General features: G+C 37.0%; 1 protein-coding gene across 1 annotated transcript in view; it reads right to left on the minus strand.

Moving 5' to 3' along the window:
- Positions 1–24,767, minus strand: part of LOC150094889 (bestrophin-4-like) — a 93,817-nt gene that overhangs the window by 29,820 nt on the left and 39,230 nt on the right. The window contains exons 5-6 of the mRNA XM_090411145.1: positions 17,332–17,486; positions 14,282–14,359 (exon numbers count right to left, since the gene is read on the minus strand). Of these exons, the coding sequence (XP_090267271.1) occupies positions 14,282–14,359; positions 17,332–17,486 (233 nt within the window). The remainder of the gene's footprint in view (positions 1–14,281; positions 14,360–17,331; positions 17,487–24,767) is intronic.

Raw genomic sequence — 24,767 nt, forward strand, 5'->3', positions numbered from 1 at the left:
CCTAACGCTCATATTTAATGTCTGAAATAATGTGGATTCTACGGTCGATTTTCTTGAGTTTACAGGACAAAAAAACCCGAGTTTCCGGGAGAAAAAAACCTGCTTTCCATGCCAGAGATCGACTAACTCGGGAACCATTCGAAAAAAGATTTAGAAAAATTTCTTCTAGTCGGTGACTAGATTTCAAACCAAGAAGTCTTCCTTCATGTAGTCAAGCACCATGGTATGCAAATGCCACATCCACTGAGATACACAGGTTGGCAAGGAATAAGAAAAGATTTATTGACCAGTTGTAGTAATTTGGTCAGCTGTTAAAACTAATGGCCTATACTGTTTTGTTCTAATTTATGTGATAAATTATGTGAGTATGTTGCTCGCTAGCTTAATATATCTCTTAATGAATGGGGTGCTTAAGGGTCAAAGCTGTATAACTGTGAGTAGACCTCCACATGGCCTTTAAAGGAATGCAGAGAACCGACCAGGGCTTCTGACCTAATGTCCAATCCTCACCTTCTCATGGTGCACCCTGTGGGGTATCTTCCTGGATACTGAATGAACAAGGATGGGATGCAATTTGGGATTTAGCCGACCAAATTATATTCTTATTGGCTTAAACCAAAATACAAAATGATGATACAACATGACAGAATTTCATGCTGGCTGGGGTGTCATCTGGTTAAACAAGGTCCCTGTTGTTTTTGCAGGGAACCAGGGCAAACAGCGAAAAGTCAGCTACTGGAACAAATCTGAAAACACACCCCAACTCAATATCACTAGAGTTAAAAATTGGTACTATCAACATAAGAAGCCAGAATGGCAAAGAAATGGAGCTAGCTGAGGATTTAGATAAGCCAGATAGACATAATAGGGGTGACTGAAACAAAAAAGACAACTGGTGAGATCTTTCTGAGCAATAAATACAAAATGTTATACTCAGGCAATGACAATCAAGGAAAAGAAGGAGTAGTCATAGTATTCAATACTAAATACAAGGTTAATCTTGAATGGCAGGCAGTCTCAAGTAGAATGATGTGGGAAATATAAGAATGGGAAACTGGACAATGAGACTTATTTGTGCCTATGGTCCCACAGAAGATTCTACTAAGATAGAAGTGGAGGAATTTTTTGAGGCTTTAGAGAAAGCAGCTGACACAGTGAAAAAGGAAAAGTTGGTCCTTGTTGGGGATCTAAATAGCAGAGTAGGGAAATGATTGTCAGACATACAAAAATATTTTGGGAAAATTTGGAGAAAAGAGCAAAGCAAATACCAATGGCAAATACCTGTTGGATTTCTGCTCAGGACATGGACTGGTTATTACTAATACCATGTTCCAACATAAAAATGAGCAGAAATTCACATGCAGAGAAGAAGCAAGGAATAAGAAAAGTCACATTGACTATGATATTGTCGCTAGTGAAGTTTTCTCCCTGGTGCGGGACACCAGAGTGTACAGAGGATTTGAAATTGGAAGTGATCACTATTTAGTCTTCAGCAGGATAAAATTGAATTTCATTTTGAAAATAAGAACATGTAAGAAAGTTTTAAAGCAAATAAAAGTTGAGCAGCTCTCAGATGTGAACTGTAGACTGACATATACAAACATTATTCAAGAAAAAATGAAAGAGTTCGAGAACAGGAACCGAACTTTGGAGATTCAGTGGCAAGCCTTGAAGGAAACCCTGATCGATTCAGCCAGAGAGGCATGTGGTGAGGTTGTCTGCAAGGATAGAAAAATCAGAACTGCATAGTAGACAGGAAGTTAAGGAAAACAAGAAAGCATATCAAAAGTTCCTTGCAAATATGTCAGCTAGTGCTCTTAGAGTATACAGAGACCAATGTGAGAAATCTAAACACTGTGTAAGACTAGCTAAATAAAAGTCATGGGAAGACTTTGATAAGACCATAAAAAATAAATATGAAGATTGTGGCAAGATATTCGGAGGTTGTTGAAGAAGCTCAGAAATGGAAAGAGTACTCTAAAAGGAGTTAGAAATGATAAAGTTGACATGAAAATGGGAAAAAAAGATATCCTTGAAGTATGGAGTAATTACTTTGAAAATTTGCTAAATGAAACAAGCAGTGATAGCACAGTGGTAAAAAACACTCAACAGGCATACAGTCAGAAATACATATCCATACTTGAAGTAGAAAAAGCCATCAAAGGATTGAAATATGGAAAGGCAGCAGGAGTACATGATATTCGACCAGAAATACTGTAGTATGGAGGTATAAAAGTCTTACAGTGGCTACACTGCATAGTTCGAAAGGCCTGGACAGATGGACAAATTCCTGATGATTGGAGTAGAGCTCTCATAGTAACCATATATAAAAAGGGAAATAAAACTGAATGTGAAAATTACAGAGGTATTTCCCTACTTAGTGTTCCTGGTAAGATTTATGCAAGTATACTTGAGAAATGGTTGAGAAGAATTGTGGAAAAAAAAAGCTTAGGGAAGAACAAGCTGGATTCAAGCCAAATAGAGGCTCTCAGTATCAGATCTTCACTTTATGACAAATAGTTGAGAAATCATTTGAATATAACAAAGATCTGTATTTAAGTTTTGTAGATCTGGAAAAAGCATATGAAAAGGTGCCAAGAGAGAAGCTATTCAAAGTGCCACAGTTATATGGTGTCAATGGGGCATTATATCAATCAGTACTTAGTCTTTATTTGAGTTGTGAATCAGCAGTTAGAATTGAAGGCATTACAGGAAGATGGTTTGATGTTAAATCTGGTGTCAGACAAGGATGTACACTATCCCATCTGTTATTTATTATCTATATGGATCGCATTACGAAGGAAAGTGGTATTAAACCTGATATAACAATTGGAGATGTTAATGTCAGCTCTTTGCTTTATGCAGATGATGTTATACTTCTAAATAAATCTGCTACAAGTCTGCAAGATTCCCTGACCAAATTATTATTATTATTACCCCAAGACCTCATGGAGTCAAAGATTCATCTGGGAGGTCCTTTTATCACACACACACACAGCTCATCATACCATGCCTTGAACACATTCAAACTCCTTGCAGACACCCCACTCTCAGGCAAAGCATTCCAATCATTTACACCTCTGAACGAAAAAAACCTGCTCCCTCACTCACCTACTCGCACTCTCTTTATACAGTTTCCAGGGATGACCTCTGGTTCTCCCCCCCCCCCCCCCGATCTCCCACTATTTTCTGTAGAACTTCTCCAGCATTTATCCTATAACAACCCTTACCAACTTTTAGGTCTCTATCATATCTCCCCTCTTCCTCCTGTCCACTAGACTCTGCAAATTACATCTTCTCAATCTTTCCTCATACTCGACATTCCAGAGGTCAGAAACTACCTTAGTCAGTTGCTTTTGTACCCTTTCCAACATCTCTTCATCCTTCTGAAAACCAGGTGACCAAATCTGGGCACAATAGTCCATGTGTGGCCTAATCAAAGCCTTATATAATGGAACAAGAATCTGCCTACTTCTACATGTCAGTGTCCTCTGCAGCATTCCCAGAAGCCTTTGTGTTGTCTTCACAATTTTGGCTATGTGTCCCCTAAATTTCAGATCCTTATCCACTATCACTCCCAGATCTCTTATTTTTTCCACCTTCAACAGTATATCCTCACCAAGCATAAATTCTGCATTCCATCTTTGTTTTCCAAATTTTAAAACCTTATATTTTGCATCATTGAACTTGCATCTCCATTTCCGTGCCCAATCACTCAAGTTATTCAAGTCTTCTTGTAAGGCCACAACATCTTCACTACTCTTCATGGTTTGTCCCAACTTTGCATCATTTGCAAACAACTGAATATCTCCATCCAAATCTTCACCTATATCATTAATATACAAGTTAAACAGTAATGGCTTCAAAACAGACCCCTGAGGCACTCCACTAGTGACTTTCCTTTTCCTGGATATCGCTCCCCCATACACAACTTCTTGATACCGATCAGATAGCCAGTCTCCAATCCAATGCACTAATCTGATATCCAACCCCATCTGCACTAGTTTGACTATCAATTTATTATGAGGTACTCTGTCAAAAGCCTTTGTGAAATCTTAGTATATTACTGTGTATCCTTCTCTTCTGTCCAAGAAAGCAGTCACTTTATTGTAATAAGTAAGTAGATTACTAAAACATGACCTCCCTTTAGCAAATCCATGCTGTCCATCAAAGATAATACCATTGTTGTCAACCCAACTCTGGATCCTAGTTCTCACAACCTTCTCCAACAACTTAACCACAACACCTGACACACAGATATGCCTATAGTTTGATGCTTGAGTTCGATCACCCCCTTTATCAAGTGGCATAATCTTGCCCTCCTTTCACTCCTTAGGGACTTGACCGAGTGCAAGACTCGTATTAAAAAAACATATCAAGGCTGGCATCAACTCCCTGGCACAGAATATATCCTTCAGAATATGTGGTAATATATTATCAAGTCCCACAGCCTTATTAACATCTAGTTTACTCAACTCCCCATACACCTCTTGCTCACTTACAGTCAGTCTCTCCTCCCCATCATCTACTGCTCTCAATCTCTCCATGAAGTCACATTCACAAGATTGAAAGACCTTTATGAATTGCTCATTAAGTATCTCTACCACACATTCTGCAATAGCTGTCTTTATACCATTTTCTCCTATCAGTGTCATCCTTCCATAATCATTCTTTCTTTTGCTGGTTACATATCGAAAGAACTCCTTAGGATTCTTTTTGGCTTTATTAGCTAACTGTTGTTCATACCTCTCTTTAGCTACCCTCACCACCCAAATCACTCTCCTTGACTGGTCTTTGTAGACCTCATGGAATTGGTTATTTCCACTTCTCTTATGCTGCCTCCACAATGCCCTCTTTCTCTGTATCGCATGCTTAATATCTTTATTCATCCATCTCACACCTACCTTATTTAAAACCTTCTCACCCTTGGAATACACTTAGACATTGCATCTACTAGATAGTTTTCGAAAATCTCCCAAGCTGCATTGATCTCTTTTCCAGATAACTCCTCATTCCATGCTACACCCGCAAGCTGTCGCCTGAGTTCTTCATAATCACCCCCTTGTAGTTCCACATATACCCTTTTCTCACAGTGGTCCTTACACTGCTGGCAATCCAGGTAATCACCTCATGGTCACTCTCACCAATTGGTGGATGATTTGACACCTCATTTATAATTACATCCTCTGATGAGATGACCAAATCCAAGACCTTCAATCATCACATGCCCTCTGTTACATACTGTCTGAGGTAGTTATCCCTAAAAAACTCAAGAAATTCATTTTCTTTACTTCCAGTTGCTATCTCATCATTCCAGTCTATATTGCCATAATTAAAATCGCCCATAAAGAATTCTTATTTGCTTGACTAATTCGATTATACATTCATTATCACCACCATCCACATTACCTGGTCTATAACAGCATCCAACCAAGTATTTGATTATCATTCGCCTCTATCTCACACCATACTGCCTCAAAAACCACTGGCACTTTTTCCCTCTTGCATCTCTACTTTGTATGGACATAAATCTTTCTCTATCATCAATAGCACTCCCCCTCCCTTTTTATCCCTTCTATCCTCACGAAACACATCATACCCTTCCATCTCTATTCCTATCAGGATATCATCCTCTTCCAACCATGTCTCACTTATTCCAACAATCTTTGGGTGAACAGACGCAATTAATGCAACCATTTCGTCTGCCTCGTTTCTTATACTTCTAGCATTTGTATACAAACACAACAGCTCATTTCTGGATCTACAACTAGTTCCACTGATACCACTCACTCGATGTGATCTCTCCATGCTCGACTGGGGCCATTTCCCTTTCTTCTTATTCATTTTAAAACCCTTTTCAATTCCAACTGTTTCCTCTTGATCCCAGGTCATCCCATTTCTTTCCTGTATATACATGCTCTCACCTTCTCTCGGAGCATCCACCTTTCTCACGTTGTGTATCCCGATCCACCCTGAACCTCCCCGTTTCCCTGCTCATCTTGCACACCCATTCTCTCATTTTCTAATCACTTCCCGCTTTATCTGATTCATTCTCTCTCACTCTACTCACTTCTCTACCTTCCAGCAGCAGTTGCTCCAAGCGACTCACACCATAACCACTCAAATGCAGTCCATCGCTCCCATACAGTTCACTTCTTCCTTCAAACTCATTCCACACATTAACAAACTACTCCCATCCCCTCACACATTTCAGCCAGCATATCATTCATGATCCTTGCTCTCCACCTCATCTCACCACAGTCTTACCTAGGCAACATGCTGACTACCCTTCCTGTCACACTATTCTCTTTTATCCTTCTAAGCAGCCTCCTCATATCCATTCTGACTTGCTCTTTGTCCTCTGTCAAATCATTCATGCTGATTAAAACTATCAACTCCTTTGCTTGCTCCCTCCTCATATCTGATGTCTCAATCACTCTACTCATTTTACAGCCTGGAAAACATACCTTGTGCATCCTATCATCTGGCACACCTTTAATAATGGAGTCGCAATATACCGCCACTCACTCATCCTTCATTAACTCTTTCATGCCATCATAATTAGTTTTAATAATTTTTACCCGAATTTTCTTAATTTCATTCCACATCCATTTCATCTCCTTCCTCATCCAATCCAATTCAACTTCCGAATATCGCGTCACATTCCCTCTATCATTCATTCCTTCTAATTTTCCTACTCTCGACACCCTCTTCTCACTTTCACTCTCATTCAACCTTCTGTGCTTCCATACTTTCTGTCCAACATGCATCCAACTTTTGCTATCATTCATTCATTCTTTTTATTTTTCCCACTTTCAATTCTTGCATCACGCCATTTCCAGTTTCATTCATTCTCTCAATTTCATTTCCTTTTGCCATTCTCGCCTCACTTTCGTCCTTATTAACATCCATTATGGTTTTTAAATCACTCGTTTTCTTTTTTACTGATTTTTTAACATTTTTTGCATCTCTTTCACACCATCCTTCTCTTTCTAACGTGCACTCATTTTCCCTGTGACATTCTCATTACTAACTGTCATCAGTTTCATATTTGCATTCATTAATTCCTCATTCAGGTCACACTTCGCACACACATCTGCCCTAAACATCCACAAATCATTTATGTAATCGAAAGAATACATATAACACACCTCACACCTAACAAAATGACTGAAGTCTAAGTTAAAGTCGCCGCCTTGTTTAATCTGCCAGTTACCACTCTAAAGTCTAATAATAACAATGAATTCATAATTAAGTTTAAGCAAAACAAAATCCCCCACACTAATAATAATGGTAGCGCACAATTTTTTCAGCAGCTCTTACTTAAACAAACACTCATATATACTTAATTATTCCAATAATACTTATCTCAATCTGGAGCTCTTACACATGTCCGCCACGCTTGACTCACGACACCCTCTTTTGAATTGAATAATTGAATTGTAATAGATAAGGTATGAAGGTCAGCAATAACAAGACAAAGACAATGAAAATAGGCAAATGCATTGTGAATGGAGAAACTGTGCAACAAGTAAAACATTTCAGCTATTTTTAGTGAAGGCACGATTTTTAGTGAAGATGATAAATTAAACATGGAAATAGACAACAGAATCAACAAAGCTGACATGGTAGGAAGTCAACTGAATAAATTCATATGGAATAAGAGAACAATTAATCGGAACACTAAATTAAATGTATACAAGACAATGTTCAAACCAGTTTTAACTTATGGTTCTGAGAGCAGGGTCAGAAGTAAAACACTTGACCAAAGACTAGAGACAGCAGATATGAGAGGCCTGAGAAAGATTAGGGGCATGAACAGATGGCATCGATGGCAATATCATATTAAAAACAAAGATATTAGGAAAGAACTTGACCTTGTCAGCATCCAGGAATGCGTTAGCAGGGCTAATCTCAGGTGATATGGTCACTTGAACAGAATGGGTGAGGAAAGATTACCAAAACAAGTGTTCTCTGCCAGTTGGCAGTAAAACGACCCCGAGGAAGACCAAGATATAGGTGGATTGATACAGCAAAAAGTGCCTTAGAAGATAGAAATATAAGATCTGATAATGTTGGAGTCTTGACAAGTAACAGACTGATTTGGAGGAAAATTGTAGATAGGAAGATAGTAATGATGTAAATTTTTTATGTAGTACTATCATATCCTGTACACCTCTTGAGGGTGTAAAGTTATGTAGCTTTTGTAAATTTAAAATTTTTGATTATATTTACTTATATCAGATCTTACTAAATCTACAATTAAATCCTCAGTTATTCTACCGGCTGTTCCACTGATAAATTACGTTAATTTGATATATACCTTTACCTATCTACCTTACTTACTCATTTCTCTCTCTTAAGTCTCATTAATTCCTTACTCATAAAAATCTTATTACTTCTCTATCTGCTGGCTGCTATAAATATATTGAATGATGGTGCACTGCACTGTTAACAAAGACACTGTTTCAGGCTAGAGCCAATCCCTTTGTTGTAATTCTGGTATTAACCCCGTTTCTAATTTTGGAAAAATTTATTTGTTAATGATGTGCCATCCAAAATTATTAGACTAGAGAAGCTTTGTCATCTGGGAGAAAACATTCAGAATGGCTCAATATTCATACAATTACTATTCCAAATTTCACCAAAACTTATGTGTCTCAATTTTACTGCAGTCGTGGCTATCCCCCAAGATTTTGATTTGCACAGGTTCTACTTTATGAGTGGTGCATTGAGAACATAGATCAGACAAGCTATTAGGTTGACAAGAAAGGATTTATTCATTAAAAAATATGTACAATTAATGATAATTACTTAACTAAACTAATTCAATCATGCAGGTGTAACCTGGGCATTCTTAAACTTTCTCAACATGAAGCAATATCTAACACTAAACACATTATGAATTCCTTCTAATTACTTAATATTCTTAGGTAATCATTTACTAAATCTTGCTCACGGGAACTATTTGACTATAACAAAACTATATATTCAATCACAACACTTTGCAAGACCTCATATACAGAGCTATAACATTCTATATGTGGATCAGATGCTAAAGTCCTATTGCACTTCGAAAGTCCAATAACTTATCAGTTCCTATCTTCGTTACAATCTAACATTCCTGTATATACAAAGGATTTAAAAGGTTCTTACATTACCAGGGCATTAGGATCACTCTGGCTTTCTCTTTCGATCATCTGTTATATTCTTATGGCTCGATGTTTCTTCCTCCAGTTTACTGCTCTATGAAAGGACAGGCTAGTGAATACATTCACAATTCACTTCCTTCGATGTAGGTGAAGCTGGTCTGCAGGGATCGATCCACGTGGTTCCGCATATCATCTTGGTCTATGCTGATTATGCCACTGTGGCGAGGCCTATGCTCGCGCTGGATCTCTGTCTGACCACATAGCTGCCTATGGACATCGTCCTTCTCAACTGCACTCGAACTTCCTTCTCCGGGAACGACAGGAACAAGATGGAAAAAGGCCTCAAGTTGGCGTTGCCAAGCTCTATATATTCAATATTGTGATATTCTCCCTACTACATCATTGTTTTTATCCGGCACCTAATTCTTCTGTACTCCATGCCATCGCTCCTCCTTGCGTATCCATGGGAAACTCCCACACGCCTTTTTGACTTTGTGTACATGACTGCCTCTGGACATGTTTTTTAATCCGCTTATCTCTTCTGTAACTTTGATCTAAACTTTGGCATACTAACATTTTTTTTCTTATTTTCAACCTCTGTTGTATTCACAAAGACACTTAATATTATATTACATAAGGAATTTTTTTTTTCATGGATTTTATCATTATTTTTCAATCAATTTCACCCTTACCAGTATACAAGTATTTCTCTGAGACTTGTGATACTTGTTAAATCTGAATGAAATGTAGTACAATAAATTTCTCCTTCATTCAAGATTTAACAAGAGTGCATGGCAGGAATTTGATGATTTGTAACCAAATAAATAATAACAGGACTCTAGCTTTAATGTAGTAATGTTTTTTCTTTCCAGAGGTCAGATCAGTTGACCAAATTACTGTGGCTATTATGTCATGTAGTTTGTAACATAGCTTGTTTCTTTGTATATATGTATACTCCAGGTATACAACCTTGATATGAAGGTTGAAACTTTGAGTGATTATTTTGGTTTATATTAAACTGAAGTTTTACTATAACAGAATAGTTGTTTTCATGGTTTTTAATAATGAAGTCTCTGAATATGATCTAACCTTCAAGAACAATATTGTGGTTATAATACTAAACAGATGATTTCTGTTCAGTGTTGTGTTCCTAGTGTTTACTCTGCTGGTTTGATTTAAATTTACTATTCTAATTTTGATCTCTAGCAACAAAATATTTTTAATGTGTTTATTAAATTATTGTAAACTGCATATATTATATGGTTTATAACCACAAAATTTAATAGTCAGACTGCATATCTTATACAGCTTATAACTTAAGGTCATATTGTCGTGTTTGCCTGATTACATTATGTTGGAGGTTTAATGGATTTTTTACAACTCAAAAAGAATTAAAATAGAATTTAATACTTTCTATATTTCGTCCTAGTTACTAAGACATTTAGGGATTACAAAAAACAATTAATGTAACATGCACACAAAAACTTACAATACTAAGCACAACCTTACTTTAGTGTCACCCACGTGGTTGTGCTTAGTATTGTAAGTTTTTGTGTGCATGTTACATTAATTGTTTTTTGTAATCCTCGTAGATGTCCTAGTGACTAGGACGAAATATAGGAAGTATTAAATTCTATTTTAATTCTTTTTGAGTGTTGTAAAAAATCCATTAAACCTCCAACATAATGTCCTCACAGCACTTAAGCCTCTACACAAGAATGCCTGATTACAGTTCTGCTATGTAGATGCTATTTCACTTAGATGCAGTTCCAACCAGACTTATCAAAGTAATTTTATATGCTATTTATTTAAATGAATCATGCATTTCAAGTTGATCATTAGGTTGGTCCACAGGTAGGTCCTTTGGATATTCAGGGGTTCTTTGGAAATCCTTGAAACTTGAACTTCACTGTCAGAGGTGAGCATAGCTTACTCTTATGTAGGCACTCTTTCCATTATTTTAGAGTCCAGAAACAGTGAATAGTACATCATTCCAATGTATTAAGTGTAGCTTGTGAGTTATGGTTGTACAATGAAAAGCAAAGTCGTGTGGTGTCAAAACTTTTGACATGTGAAACCCCAAGATATTTGTATTGAAGTCTTCCAGGATGAATTTAACAAACTTCAAAGACCAACAGTCCCTGATTTATTTGTTTAGGAATATTCAGATTTCTTAAATTATTTATAGAATATTTAGATTTCATAAATTATTTCAAATTATTTTTTTCAACTGTTGTGCCAGCCTTTTGGAAGATTTCACTTAAAAAAAAAAAAAAAGTCAGTGAGCATCTTATTGCAGCTCTATAATGGTTTAATATTATTGTTTGGCTCTCATTTTTATACTTGTTTAGCTGATGTTATTCGTTATTTCTAGAAAACTCTCTGAATAAGTTTTAAGAATACAGTACGGTATATACATTATTATGAATTGCATATTGCTGGCATCAAAAATTCTGTATATTCGTATAATTTTTAAATTTTAAAACGGCATGGAATGCTTAGGTTCTGCAAAACCTTGGTTGCAGTTGCACCACCATAGACAGTAAGCTGGAAAGGTGCCTGGATAACTATATGTGAAGACCTTACGATCTGTTTATTCAGGACTTCTAATGTAATAAACAGCTTAAGATTTTAAAAAATTTGGATTTTTTTAAATCTGTGTTGTTTAACTAAACAACACAATTTTTAAAATTGTGTTGTTTATTATTATTATTATTATTATTATTATTCAGGCCTCCAAGGAGTCAAAAGACTCATCGAGGGAGGTCCTTTCTAAGACATAAAGTCTGTCAAGACTCATCGAGGGGAAGTCCCCCCCTGAGAAACACAAAGTTTATCATACCACTCCTTAAACCCACTGACCGTTCTCGCTCCCACCACTCCATCAGGCAATGCATTCCACAGCTCAACCACCCTCCACACAAAGAAACCACTCCTTACCCTCTTGCTCACAGTTTCCTTTCGTAACTTCTAGGGATGGCCTCTTGTCATCACTCCTTCCCGCTGATCAACCAAGCGAAAGAACTCCCCAGTGTCAACCCTGTAACCACCTCTCAACAGTTTAAAAGTCTCAATCATATCACCTCTCCTTCTTCTATCCACCAAACTCTGCAGTCCACATTCTCTAAGCCGATCCTCATAACTATCCTTGTACAGCCCTGAAACCATCTTTGTCATCCGTCTTTGTATCCTTTCCACGGTTAATTTATCCCCTTCAAATCCTGGGGACCAAATCTGAGAACAATAGTCCAAGTGTGGTCTGATCAGAGACTTATACAACGGAATGATAACCCTCTTATCTCTGCAGGTCAGTGTCCTTCTCATAATAGCAGCAATCCTCTGTGTTACCTTCACCACCTTTGCAATATGTCCCCTAAACTTCAGGTTTCTATCAATCATCAACCCCAGATCTCTTGTCTCCCCTACTTCCTCCAGTATAACTCCTCCCATAGAGTATGCAGCATCCCATCGATGTTTCCCAAACCTCAAGACCTTACATTTTGCTGCATTAAACTGACACCCCCATTCATTTGCCCATCTATCTAGCTTATTTAAATCCTCTTGCAGGGCTACCACATCTGCACTATTACTAATAATCCTTCCAAGCTTCGCATCATCCGCAAACAACTGAATATCCCCCTGCAATCCACTGGCTATGTCATTGATATAAAGGTTAAACAATATAGGTCCTAGTACTGAGCCCTGTGGGACCCCACTTGTAACCCTCTGCCTCCTGGAAACTGCTCCACCATACACAACTCTCTGATACCTATCAGACAGCCAATCCTGAATCCAGTTGACCAATCTGACATCCAGACCCATGTGCTGCAACTTAAATATCAGCTTATCATGTGGCACCCTGTCAAATGCCTTCGCCAAGTCTAAGAAAATTGCAGTATATGCCTTTCCCTCATCTAATGCTCTTGTAACTTTATTATAAAAGGCTAGCATATTGCTAAAACAAGAGCGTCCTTTCACAAATCCATGTTGATTCTCACAGATAACATTACCCTCATCTGCCCAATGCTGTACACGGTCCCTCACTACTTTCTCCAAGATCTTAACAACTACTGATGACACACAGACTGGCCTATAATTAGACACTTCCAGTCTGTTACCACCCTTATGCAATGGCACTATCTTACCTTCCTTCCATTCCCTGGGCACCTTTGCCAAAGCCAGACTTTCATTGAAAAGCCACGTTAAAGGTATTGTCAATTCCCTAGCACATTCTCTCAAAACTCGTGGAGAAATACCATCCAGTCCCACAGCTTTACTGACATCCAGAGTACTCAGTATCTGAAACACACTCTCCTCCTGTACCTCCAGACCTCGTACCAGTCCTATCCCTCTAGCATTAAAACTGACTCCTCTAGGATGAAATACTCCAATAAAGTGTTCATTGAACAATTCCACTATGTCCTCTGCATCAGTCACTCTATTCCCATTTTTATCCCACAATATCATTCTTCCACAGTCATTTCTCCTCCTACTGGCCACATAGCTAAAAAATTCCCTAGGATTTTCTTTGGATCTTAGGGCCAATCTCCTCTCATATTCCAGTTTCGCTTTCCTTACCACACGAGTCACTCTTCTGGCCTGTGTCTTATATTCCTCATGCATCTCTTCACCTGTCTCCTTATATCTCTTCCATAGCCTCTTTTTCGCATGCAATTCCTGTTTAATATTGTTTGTCATCCACTTTACTCCAAATTGCGCCCTCTTCTTCACTCGTGGTATACAACTTACCATTGCTGATAACAAATATTCTTTCACAATTTCCCACGCACTGGTGATATCCCGGCCTTCCAATTCCTCCCTCCATGAAACTTCCCGAAGTTGACGTCTAAGACTATTATAATCACCTGCCTTATAATTCCACATAAGTTCCCGTCTCTTTGATACTCCTGCATGTCTATTCATTTTCCAAGTCAAAACCATATGGTCACTCTCTCCAACTGGTGGGAGAGACGTCAACTCAGTTATTATCAACTCTTCTGATGCTAGTGATTGCTTTTATCTACAAATTTGGAAATCTAACATTTTAATATGAAATATTAGAATATATACAGTATCTTGATTAAAATTCCAGTTATTAAGAATCAAATGGTGGTATTGCTCCATCATACCTGAGTATATACAAGGGGAACACTTATCCAGTCATAGCTATACATTGTGCCACATGCACTGCGGAATGTAAACAATTCCTGGAAATTAAAAAAAAGAAGCAAATTATTAGATATTTTAAAAGCTTTATTGGTAATTAGATATATGCTTTTTTTTCTCTCTCTCTTCAGACCAGTTAATATTATACAAATAATTTTATTTAAGTATCATTTACATTTCTGTAGCATTAAAGTAACTACAAGATAAAATAAATTTTTTTAAATAAATATGTTTATTTTTTTAGTTATTCCTTGCTTTGTCAGCATTTTGAATGACAAATTCAGATGCACTTATATTAAAATTCTTTCTAATCTGTTCTGCATTAAAATCCAGAAGGATGTGTTTCTTAACTTCTGTTGAATTTAAAATACAATTTCAACAAACTTTCTTATGGATTTTTTTTTTTAAGAAAAAGATGAAATGTAGACATTACATAATGTAATTATATACATCAAGTGAAGTGTTGCATTTTTATTTAATGAACCTAAAGAAAGTATACCAGCCATTAAGTATTGATACACTCTCTTAACCAGTTCCGTTGACAGGGTGCATCATAGAGGCAGCCTGCCTCATGGCGTTGCTTAATAAGGGTGCTCATTCAGCCATATTGTGGTAGGTGCTGTTGCTACACTAACAGGAATTGTTGAAAGAAGTTTTTCCAATCTTGAACTGATTAAAAATTATTTGCAAACAGCAATGACCCAAGAAAGATTGGTCGGTCTAGCAACTATATTGATAGTGGTGGACATAGCTTATACTTTAAATTTAGAAGAGCTTATAAACAGAACTAACATTTAATATTATTATGTAATCGTTTTGCATTAATGTTTCTCTTGTAATAAAAACAAAATAAATTGTAGATTTTCTTATATTTTTGTCTTATTATTCATCACAAGAGATATTTAATTGCTTGCCTCAGGGTGTGATCTAATCTGGTGACGGCCCTGCTCTTAGCATGTGTAGCATTAAACATCCCTATATCCAAAGTTGTCTTTCTGTTGAAAGAACGAATGCTGAACCCAGGCCTAAAATACTGACTGACAGAGTCCATGTTTCTTCAAGAATACTAGTTATTTCACCTTGCCATCACACCCTAGCATTTGGAGATGTGAGCAGCCAAACACAATCTGATAACTGTTTCTATGACATGTAGAAATCATCTTTTTCACAGATTTCAGAAAATTTTCACAGAAATGCTGAAGGTTGCCAGGATTGGAGAACAGAGAACATGGACCATGGTATAGTGGAAATCGGTCCAGTGGAGTGACAAGTCACATTACATGCTCTCCAGTCTAATGGACATAGTTGGGCATGTTGGATGTCCACCTGTGTTCTTCCTTAACAATGAAATTGGGAAGTGGCAGTGAAGTGAAGTAATTTTTGTGTTATGGATAAGGTTTTACAATGCATGAAATCATGTCCAGAAAATCTTACTTGGATATTCTGGATATGCATGCCCTGCATTGTGGCAGTTTTATGATAATAGCTATTTCACCTCCTTCTTCCATGATGACACTGTATCACAAAACTGATGGAAAACACATAGAGAATAACATCAGAATATTGCAGTGGCTAGTTCAGTGCCCCAATCTGAATCTGATAGATTATCTATGGGATGAATGCATTGCAGAAAAGAGTCTGGTAAAAACAGCTCTGTTTATTAGAGTACAGAGAACATGTTCTCTGTACTCTGTGTTCATGTAATTGTAGCATTACAGAGTACAGAGAACATGTTCTCTGTACTCTGTGTTCATGTAATTGTAGCATTTCAAGGAGGAGAAAATTCTGCTTTCTACTATAGAAAGCAGAATTTTGTAAACTGTGGTCAGAAAGACTTCTCTGACCACAGTTTACAGAATGATTTAACTTTTAGTAAGCTACCCATGAAAGTACTATATAATAGACAGGGGTACTTCTAGGAGCTACTCTTTTCAAAAAATTTCTTTCTGTTTTCAAGCAGCTCGACATCTCTAGTAAGCAAGGTTTTTGTCTCACATTAATAATGAAAATCGTTTGCTGTCTAAAAATTTCACAAACATGCATACTCCAATAGGATTCAAACCCATAGACATTTATTCACTTAGTCACCTAGATGGATAATGTATTCTGCTTAACTGTAATTCATTGTTTGCATATTTATTTGTACACCAAGTGAACATTTGGTAGAATGATGTGTTTCTGTTTCTTAGCATAGTGGCAAGAGCAAGGGTATTCACAATATGGCTGAAAAGTGTGTGTTTATGTGAGTAGTGCTGGCCATATCCAGGATGTTGACAGTCATTTTCACACCTGTAAGGAACTCTAATATATGTTCACAAAGTTGGAACAGCATTCCTTAATTGAAATAGAAGTAGGCCAGCTAAAAATGTAATTGACATACATAACAATAATAATAATATAGTTGCTTTAGCTGTAATTCCAACCAAACAGTACTAATAGTACTATTTGGTTGGAATTACAGTAATAATAGTATATTTAGTACTATTATTAAGAGTACTAAATGTTTTTGGAGCAGGATCTATCCAGCAATGACAAAAGTATTTTCATTTTACTACCAGGTGATGCAATTTGGCAAGACTGGTTCTTTTACCCATAAAGCATGGCTATGAATAACTGTAAAAGTTCCTCATTCTCTGAATGAGCCCATATGATCTGGATCTCTTCCCAGAGATGAAACCCCTCCCCATACTAACTCCATGCTTAACAAGACTTGAGAAGTCTGGTTAATAGTCACAACAGACAACCTTACTCTCTGAATTACTTCAATATTGAAGTAATTAGAAAGTCAGTTTGCTACCCAATAACCAACAGATTTTCCAATCCCATTTGCCATAACTTATACGACAGTTTATTATGTGGTAGCCTGTCAAATGCCTTTGTAAAATCTAGAAGTATCACTGTATATGAATCACCCTTATCCAGAATGGTAGCCACCTTATTATAAAATGTAAGTGAATTTGCAAAATATGGTACAAATTCAAAAAAAAAAAAAAAGTAACAAAATTTTTTTTACCTCAAACATTCCTTTCATTTGTATTATTTCTTTGATTCTTCCCTCTTTACGAGCTCTCATTGCCAGGGCACAAAACCAGTGAGTTGGTAACCACCATTTACCAGTTGGAATGTGTATCGATTCATAAAATGTTCTCTCTTCTTCTGTCAGCAACCCTGCATTTATTAAGGTTCTCTTATTAGATTGGCATTTTTTTTTTTTTGTCTGTATTCTTCGTCATATAAAGAAATGAAAACGCTACATAAGATTACATGTGCAGTTATGGAAGTCATTATTATTATTATTATTTGCATAGGAGTGAGGGATTCATTGAGGGAAGCCACATACTAACCACCAACTGTCATACCTATTCTTGAATTCATTCACGCTTCTTGCACACACAACATTCAATGCCATTCCCTTCCAATCAAGCACCATTCTGTGAGAGAAAAATCTAGCTCCCACTTCTTGGCAGCATTCATTCTTGGCTTCCAAAGATGCCCCTGTCCTTTCCTCACTCCATAAAATGAAAAATTCCATTTACTGAAATTTTGTATAACCCTTTCAGAAGTTTGTTTCAACCATATCAATCCTCTTTTTCTTGTTTATTAGTGTTTGCAGCCTACAAATTCTCAATCTGTCTTCATAATCAGTATTCCACAATCCTGATATCATATTTGAGATTCTTCTTTGCACACACACACACACTACCTCTCTCCACTGTATCAGAATCTCAATGGAGACCAAACCTGCATACAATAGTTCAAGTGAGGTATTGTAAAGAAGCAAACTGACATCCTTATCTTTACACGGCAAGGTTCATTTCAGCATTGCAATTATTCTATGAATTGTATTTACAATCTTTGCTTTATGACCCTTGAACTTCAACTTCCTGTCTGCTAAAACTCTACGATCTTTAGTCTGATCAGTTTCTTCTAACATCATTCCACCAATATAATACAGCATTATAATATAATATAATATCTGATCCCACCAAAGTGCATGACCTTACATTTATTAACATCGAACTGATAGCCATTTTCACTTGCCTACAATACCAGCCTATTCAAATCATTCTGCAAGTACGGTATATCAGCGTCACTCCTGATTACCCTACCTATCTTTGCATCATCAGCAAATAGCTGTATGTCGCATCTCAATCCTTCCCAATGTCCTTAATGTACAGATTGAATAACAGTGGACCAAGGATTGATCCTCGAGACACACCACTGGTTACCCTAAATCTTACAGATTCACACTCCCTCCCATATATGACTGTTTGATATCTGTCGGTCATCCATCATCTTATCCATGTCAGTAGTTTATAATCCAATCCCAAATTCTCTAATCTATGCAGCAGTCTTCTATGCTGTATTTTGTCAAAAGCCTTAGAAAAATCCAAAAGTATCATGATGTATCCATTCCCCTTGTCTAACTCAATGGTAACATTATTACAGAATGCAAGCAAATTGCTAAAGCATAACCTTCCCTTAGTAAACCCATGCTGTTTATTACAAAGTATAGTTTCTCTGTCTGCCATGTCTGTATGTGAGATCTAACTCTTCCAAAATCTTCACCACCATTCCAGAGATAGCGATTGTTGGATACACCAGTCTTTGTGCCACACATGCAACAGGAGTACCATACATTCTTACCACTACTGTGGAATCTTCCCTGGTCTGATACTTAAATTATATAGCTTGATCAAAAGAACAGTCAGTTCAGCTGAACATTTTTAGCATGTGTTGATATCCTCCCATTGCCGTTTTCTTATTCAGTTTGTGCAGCAGCTCTAGTATCTTCTCCTCCTTATACACCTGGGTTTCTTCACTGAAGAGGTACCATTGAGTACAATGTTACATACACCAGGTTGATAACTTATTGCAAAATGGGCAATCATTAGTTGAACAATCTGTTCTACATCTGCCACCCACATACCATCTGCATTCAATAGAGTTATTCTTTTATGGTCATTCTTTCTTTTACTTGCAGCATAATGATAGAATTCTTTAGGGTTGTCTTTTCTTGCAGAGCCAGTATCTTTTTGTACTCAGGTTTAGCTTTATGTACTGTACACCCACAGATACGACACCCTTCAACACTTCTGCGCATGTCAGAAGAAGGAGAATCCATTCCGATAATAGGGTAATCAGTCCATATTATGGGATGAGTTGTTTATTATTACATGTCGAAAAATTAACTTTTCTTTTATGAACATTGTAGTTTTTAGAGTGGTAACTATTTTGCTTGTATAACAGTTGGAAAATTTTACATGTAAAGCACTTGATTTCGCGTGTTGGTGACCAATTCGTACATCAGCTTATTTCTTTTTCCTCTTCAACATGAATTGATTCTTCTTGGCAAGTTGCCAAGAAGAATCAATTCAGAAGAATTGATTCTTCTTGGGATCTGTGGCCGGACAGTACAATAGTTGTGACTCCTCTGGCCTGTTCCTTATAATTTTCATAACTGACATCATCCTTATGCTTCCACATCTTTTTTTTTTCCTACATATCTATTGCTTAATTAGATTACACATCCATCTCTTCAAACTCTAGGGACACATTCTGATATTGCATCATTTAAGTATTTTTTTAAACGCTTCCCATCCAACAACTGCTGCCATGGTGTAGAAGCCAGAACACTCATCAGGTGGTCATAATTTCCTGCTTTGTAGTTCAGCAGATAACCTTTTCTGAATGGAACATTCATAAACTTAGCCACCCCCCCCCCAAGTGACTAATGTATGATCATTAGTGCATGAATCAGTGTCACCAACCGGAGGCGATTTAGTTTCATCTTTAACTAAAATCCTCTCTCTCTGACACTGTTAATCAGATCTAATACTCTTTGACCACAAGTTCCTTCCGTCACATACTGCTACATGAAGTTGTCTTGCAACAGCTCAATAAATTCAATTTCATTCTCATGAGATTTTTCAGCTATCCAATCAATGTTCCGAAAAAGTCCCCCATTATGATTACTCCTTTCTCACCCATCATCTTTGGTTGAAAAAATGCTAATGCATTTTTTCAACCAAATATACTTTTGGTTGAAATTTTCTTTGGTTGAAAAATCAAAGATGATTTTTCAACCAAAGAAAATTACAGACCTAGTGTTTTGGTTGAAAAAATGCTAATGCATTTTTTCAACCAAAACGCTAGGTCTGTAACAACACTCCACTATGTATTTGATCTTGTTGGACTCCACCCTACACCAGATGCTTCAAACTCACTGCTACACGTAAAACTGTTGCTACTACTACTGCAGTCAGCGACAACATTGTTGCTCCTACATACAGATTCTCACCATTCCTCCAATCATAGTTTAGTTTCCCTGACTTTCTGTGTTATGTCTAATAGCAATTAATAAAATTTCCGGACTCCTAACACCAAACCTATTCAAGTGTAGGATGTCCCTCTTATACAACTCACTCCACACATTCTAAAATATATGCATCCATTCTTTCTAAAAAACCTACTCATCGAATCGTTCGGCAACCATTCTTCTTAATTCATTTCTAACATATCTACACTGGTGTCCAAGGACGAAGTACATTTTCATCTGTATGAAAAAAGTTTCATGATTAGAGCCAAATGTGGTTTTACATTTATTGCCAGCATAGTAATAAATTATATTGCGCAAAAAAATCTTAAAATTTCGTACAAATTAAACTTCAGTCCTTTTTTTTTGGGAAAAGTAACAAATTTCCCAAGGATTTGACTTAGTAAAGGAATTATTATAGAGTGCTTACAGAAAACTATGTGGAGAGTCATTTCAGTATAGAATATGTCTCGCAACGTTGTACCTTGTTTAGTACCAAGTTATTCAGTAGTTTTTGAGGCAAACTGACCCACTCCTCCTCCAGGTCAAGGAAAAGGTCTTGTTTGTTTTCTGGAGGAATTTCAAGCAGCAGTGCGTCTCCCTATTGTGTTGCAAACGTGTTCTGTGGGGTTGAGATCTGGGTAACATGCTGGCCACTCGATTCGATTAATATCCTTGGTCTCCAGAAGTATCTCTGCTGCTCGTGTACGATGTGGTGTGGCATTGTTATTCATAAAAAACGAATTCTCCTACAGCACCACGGAACAATTGAACATGATGTTGAAGAACTTCATTGCAATGCCGTTTTCCAGTCATAGTCTCTTTTTCCAACACCTGGTGCATTCATTAAGCATAATGCTTCACCACACCCAAGCACCACCTTCTCTATCCCTTTCAACAACATTCTCACGAAGGTAAGCAGTGCCACTTCCACACCAGATTACGTGTTGTCTAGAATCGGAGGAAAGACTAAAACGACTCTCATCTGTAAAGAGTATATTAGCCCATTAGTGTCTTGTTCAACATTTATGGATACAACATCACTAAAAATGTGCTCTGCGAGCTGTGGATAAAGGAGTGTAGACTATGGTCTTTGGACTTTATAGGCCTAGCAGACGTCTTGCCAGTTTGTCGAGGTATCCACATACCTGTGCTTGAACGAAGCCGAATTGCTAGCTGACCTACTGTTGTGCTTTGATTATGTTTCGTTGTTATAACCAAAAATCTGTCTTCGTGTTCCATTGTGGAGATGAGGGAGACCTCTTAGCAAACGTCTGGACCATGTTCCATTGGTTTGAAACACTGCCCAGAGCCTGGATACAACGCTATGCGAGATTTCGAACTCTCTGGCAATATCAGTAATTCTGCTGCCTTCAAGCTTTTCAATATTTCGTTCCCGCGTGAAATCATCTGGATGATGTCTGTGAGGCATTATTGAGGGAAGTTTTTTTGGAAGGAATAAAGTTTGCAACTTTATTCCTTCCAAAAAAAAAACTTCCTTCAAACAATTCGCTTAATGCAGCCTTTTATTCTACCACGTGACCCTTTGCTCGCAGAAAACTTTTATGTGTACCCACTTTCTACTCGAAATCGTCACTTATACAAATTGTCACCACGTCTGAATTTATAGTTGTAAACTTCAGAAATAGTGTTCATCCTTTGATTTTGGACAGCAGTGTAGATTATTTACCATTTTCACTTTCTCAATCTTCACTCTCACTTCTTCCAACAACCTTTTCACATCCTCTCTCTCATACTGAATTTATCGCTAGTTAAATCGTTCATACCCAGGACCGCGCCGTGCGGTTGCGCAGATTGTGCACCGCACAAGGGCGCTTGAAGATAGGGGTGCCATTTCACCACCGGAAATAATTAAAAATATATATAAATTTTCTTAGCCTGTGTAGCTCAGTGGATGTGGCGTTTACACACCACTGCGCTTGGCCGCAATGAAGAAGACTTGATTTCGAGTCTAGTCGGCGACTAGGAAATTTTTCTAAGCCTTTTTTCGACCGGTTCCCGAGTTAGTCGATCTCTGGCACGGGCAAGCAGGTTTTTCCTCCCGGAAACTCGGGTTTTTCGTCCTGTAAACTCAAGAAAATCGACCGTAGAACCCACATTATTTCAGACATTAAATATATTGTGTTAGGGTTAGGGACCACGAGATGGCGGCACATTTGAGCCGTCTCTCTTCACTGTGTACCGCTTAATTAGTGATAGCCTTGGGCCATCTATCTCTGATTGGTACCAGTGGAGATTGAACTGCCCACTCAGTCTCCAAAAGTTAGATAGGACTAAATGGCCTCGCCTACTCCCCGTATACGGGAATAAAAAGGCGTTAGCTGATTTTTTTTTTTTTTTTTTATTCTTGATTATATCGTACTATATAAATTACAAATTATAGTTAATGCAATAAAAATGAAATTTTAAATCAGTCAAATTATTGTGAATTCTTAATAATTTTACAATATTTTTAACTTGATACACCACCAGTTTTATTATAATTTATTTGAAGTGAAACGTTATCAGTATTACCACAGATTTTATTTCGCAGGGTAAGCATCTACTCAGCGAAAATTTTATAAATATTCCCGATTGTTTATTATATTTTTAGTAGAATAAAAAATAAAAAGAATATTTTTACGGGAATAAAAAGGCGTTTGCTGATTTTTTTTATTTTATTTTTAGTGGAAATTGTTAGTTTAAGACAAACCCTGAATTCATTCTTACGCTGTGCTTTGCCCAGTACCGTTGACAGGATGTAGCATAGTGGCAGCCTGCCTCATGGCGCTGCTTAATAAGGGTGCTCGTTCAGCCGTTACGGCAACAAGATATTTTACAAAAATACAGCGTTTAGTTTACCAAATAAAAAAAGGTGCCATTTCTCATTGGCAGTTAAATATGTGCTTATTATATTTTGTTAATAAAAAAATTAGTCATACGTACTAAAACTAAACATTTTAGAACCCCTTATTAGATACTTAAGGAAACAGCCCATAAAGTATCATACGATGTGAATTTCGTAACTTTTATGCTCTCTATATATATAGTATATATATTAAATTATATTATTATTATGGATGAATTCTACTGAAATTGTGAGTATCTGTCGCCCGAATTTCACATTGTAGCGATAACTCGCTCCCTGCAGTAAACAATACACCATCCCCAACAGCCATTATACTGCAGAAACACGAAAACCAATTAGTTTTAGCATGTCACTGGATAAGGTTCACAGACATTTGCTGACTGTGTAATATATTTCTCAACAAATAGTGCAATTACAGTCAACTGGGAATATAAACAACTAACTAATGAATCACATCTTTCCTTCAACAGAAACTGCTATATACACTCAAGCAAACCACATGTTGCAGGTACAACATGTGGTTTTGCTTGACACTACCCCCCCCGTCATGAACGTGTTAAACCTAAGAAATATATAGTGAATGCATTTCAGATATTATGTAAATCGGTTTAAGAGAACATTTCAATTCAATTGTCAGCTTGATTTGTTTGGGTTGCGTGATCTTTTGTTAATACTGCACCAATCATATGCACTTCTTAATAGTTGCTTTTTTCTCTACTGGCCTACAGTCGCGCACATCTTTCACTTCTCATTAGTAATTTGTCAAGGATTGTTCATTACGTATCTCAAGTCTTAAATTACTGGTAATTTTTGCTTGATAATGGGAAAGAAGATGACTCTATTTGTGTAGATAACTTTGATTGCACACAAGGAAACCACTCTCCAGGACAGAAGAAGTGATGGAGAATAGAAGCTTCTTGGTAAGTCATACCCATTTTCAGTTTTTTTTTTTTTTTTTTTTTCAGAAAACTTTAGTTTCCGAAAATCCCTGCATATATATCGTAGCACGATTTTTTAGCTTTAATTTTGGGGAAAAAAAGTGCGAGTTATAGTCTCGAGTGAATACGGTAATTTGTTTCGCTTTCAAATTGTTAAGTATGGATCATTGGTTAAAGACTATTTATAAAATGCACAAAAGAGAGCAATATAGCACATATGGAAATAAGCAATTTCATTGTTTATAGAAGAGGATAAAATAATTTATCCTCCTCTCATTGAGGATAAATTATTTATATTAAGTAAAAATGTATAGTATCTTTATAAA

This window comes from Typopeltis vanoorti, chromosome 21 (assembly GCF_054136105.1).
Source record: "Typopeltis vanoorti isolate ZY-2024b chromosome 21, IOZ_Tvanoo_1.0, whole genome shotgun sequence".
Lineage (NCBI taxonomy): Eukaryota > Metazoa > Arthropoda > Arachnida > Uropygi > Thelyphonidae > Typopeltis > Typopeltis vanoorti.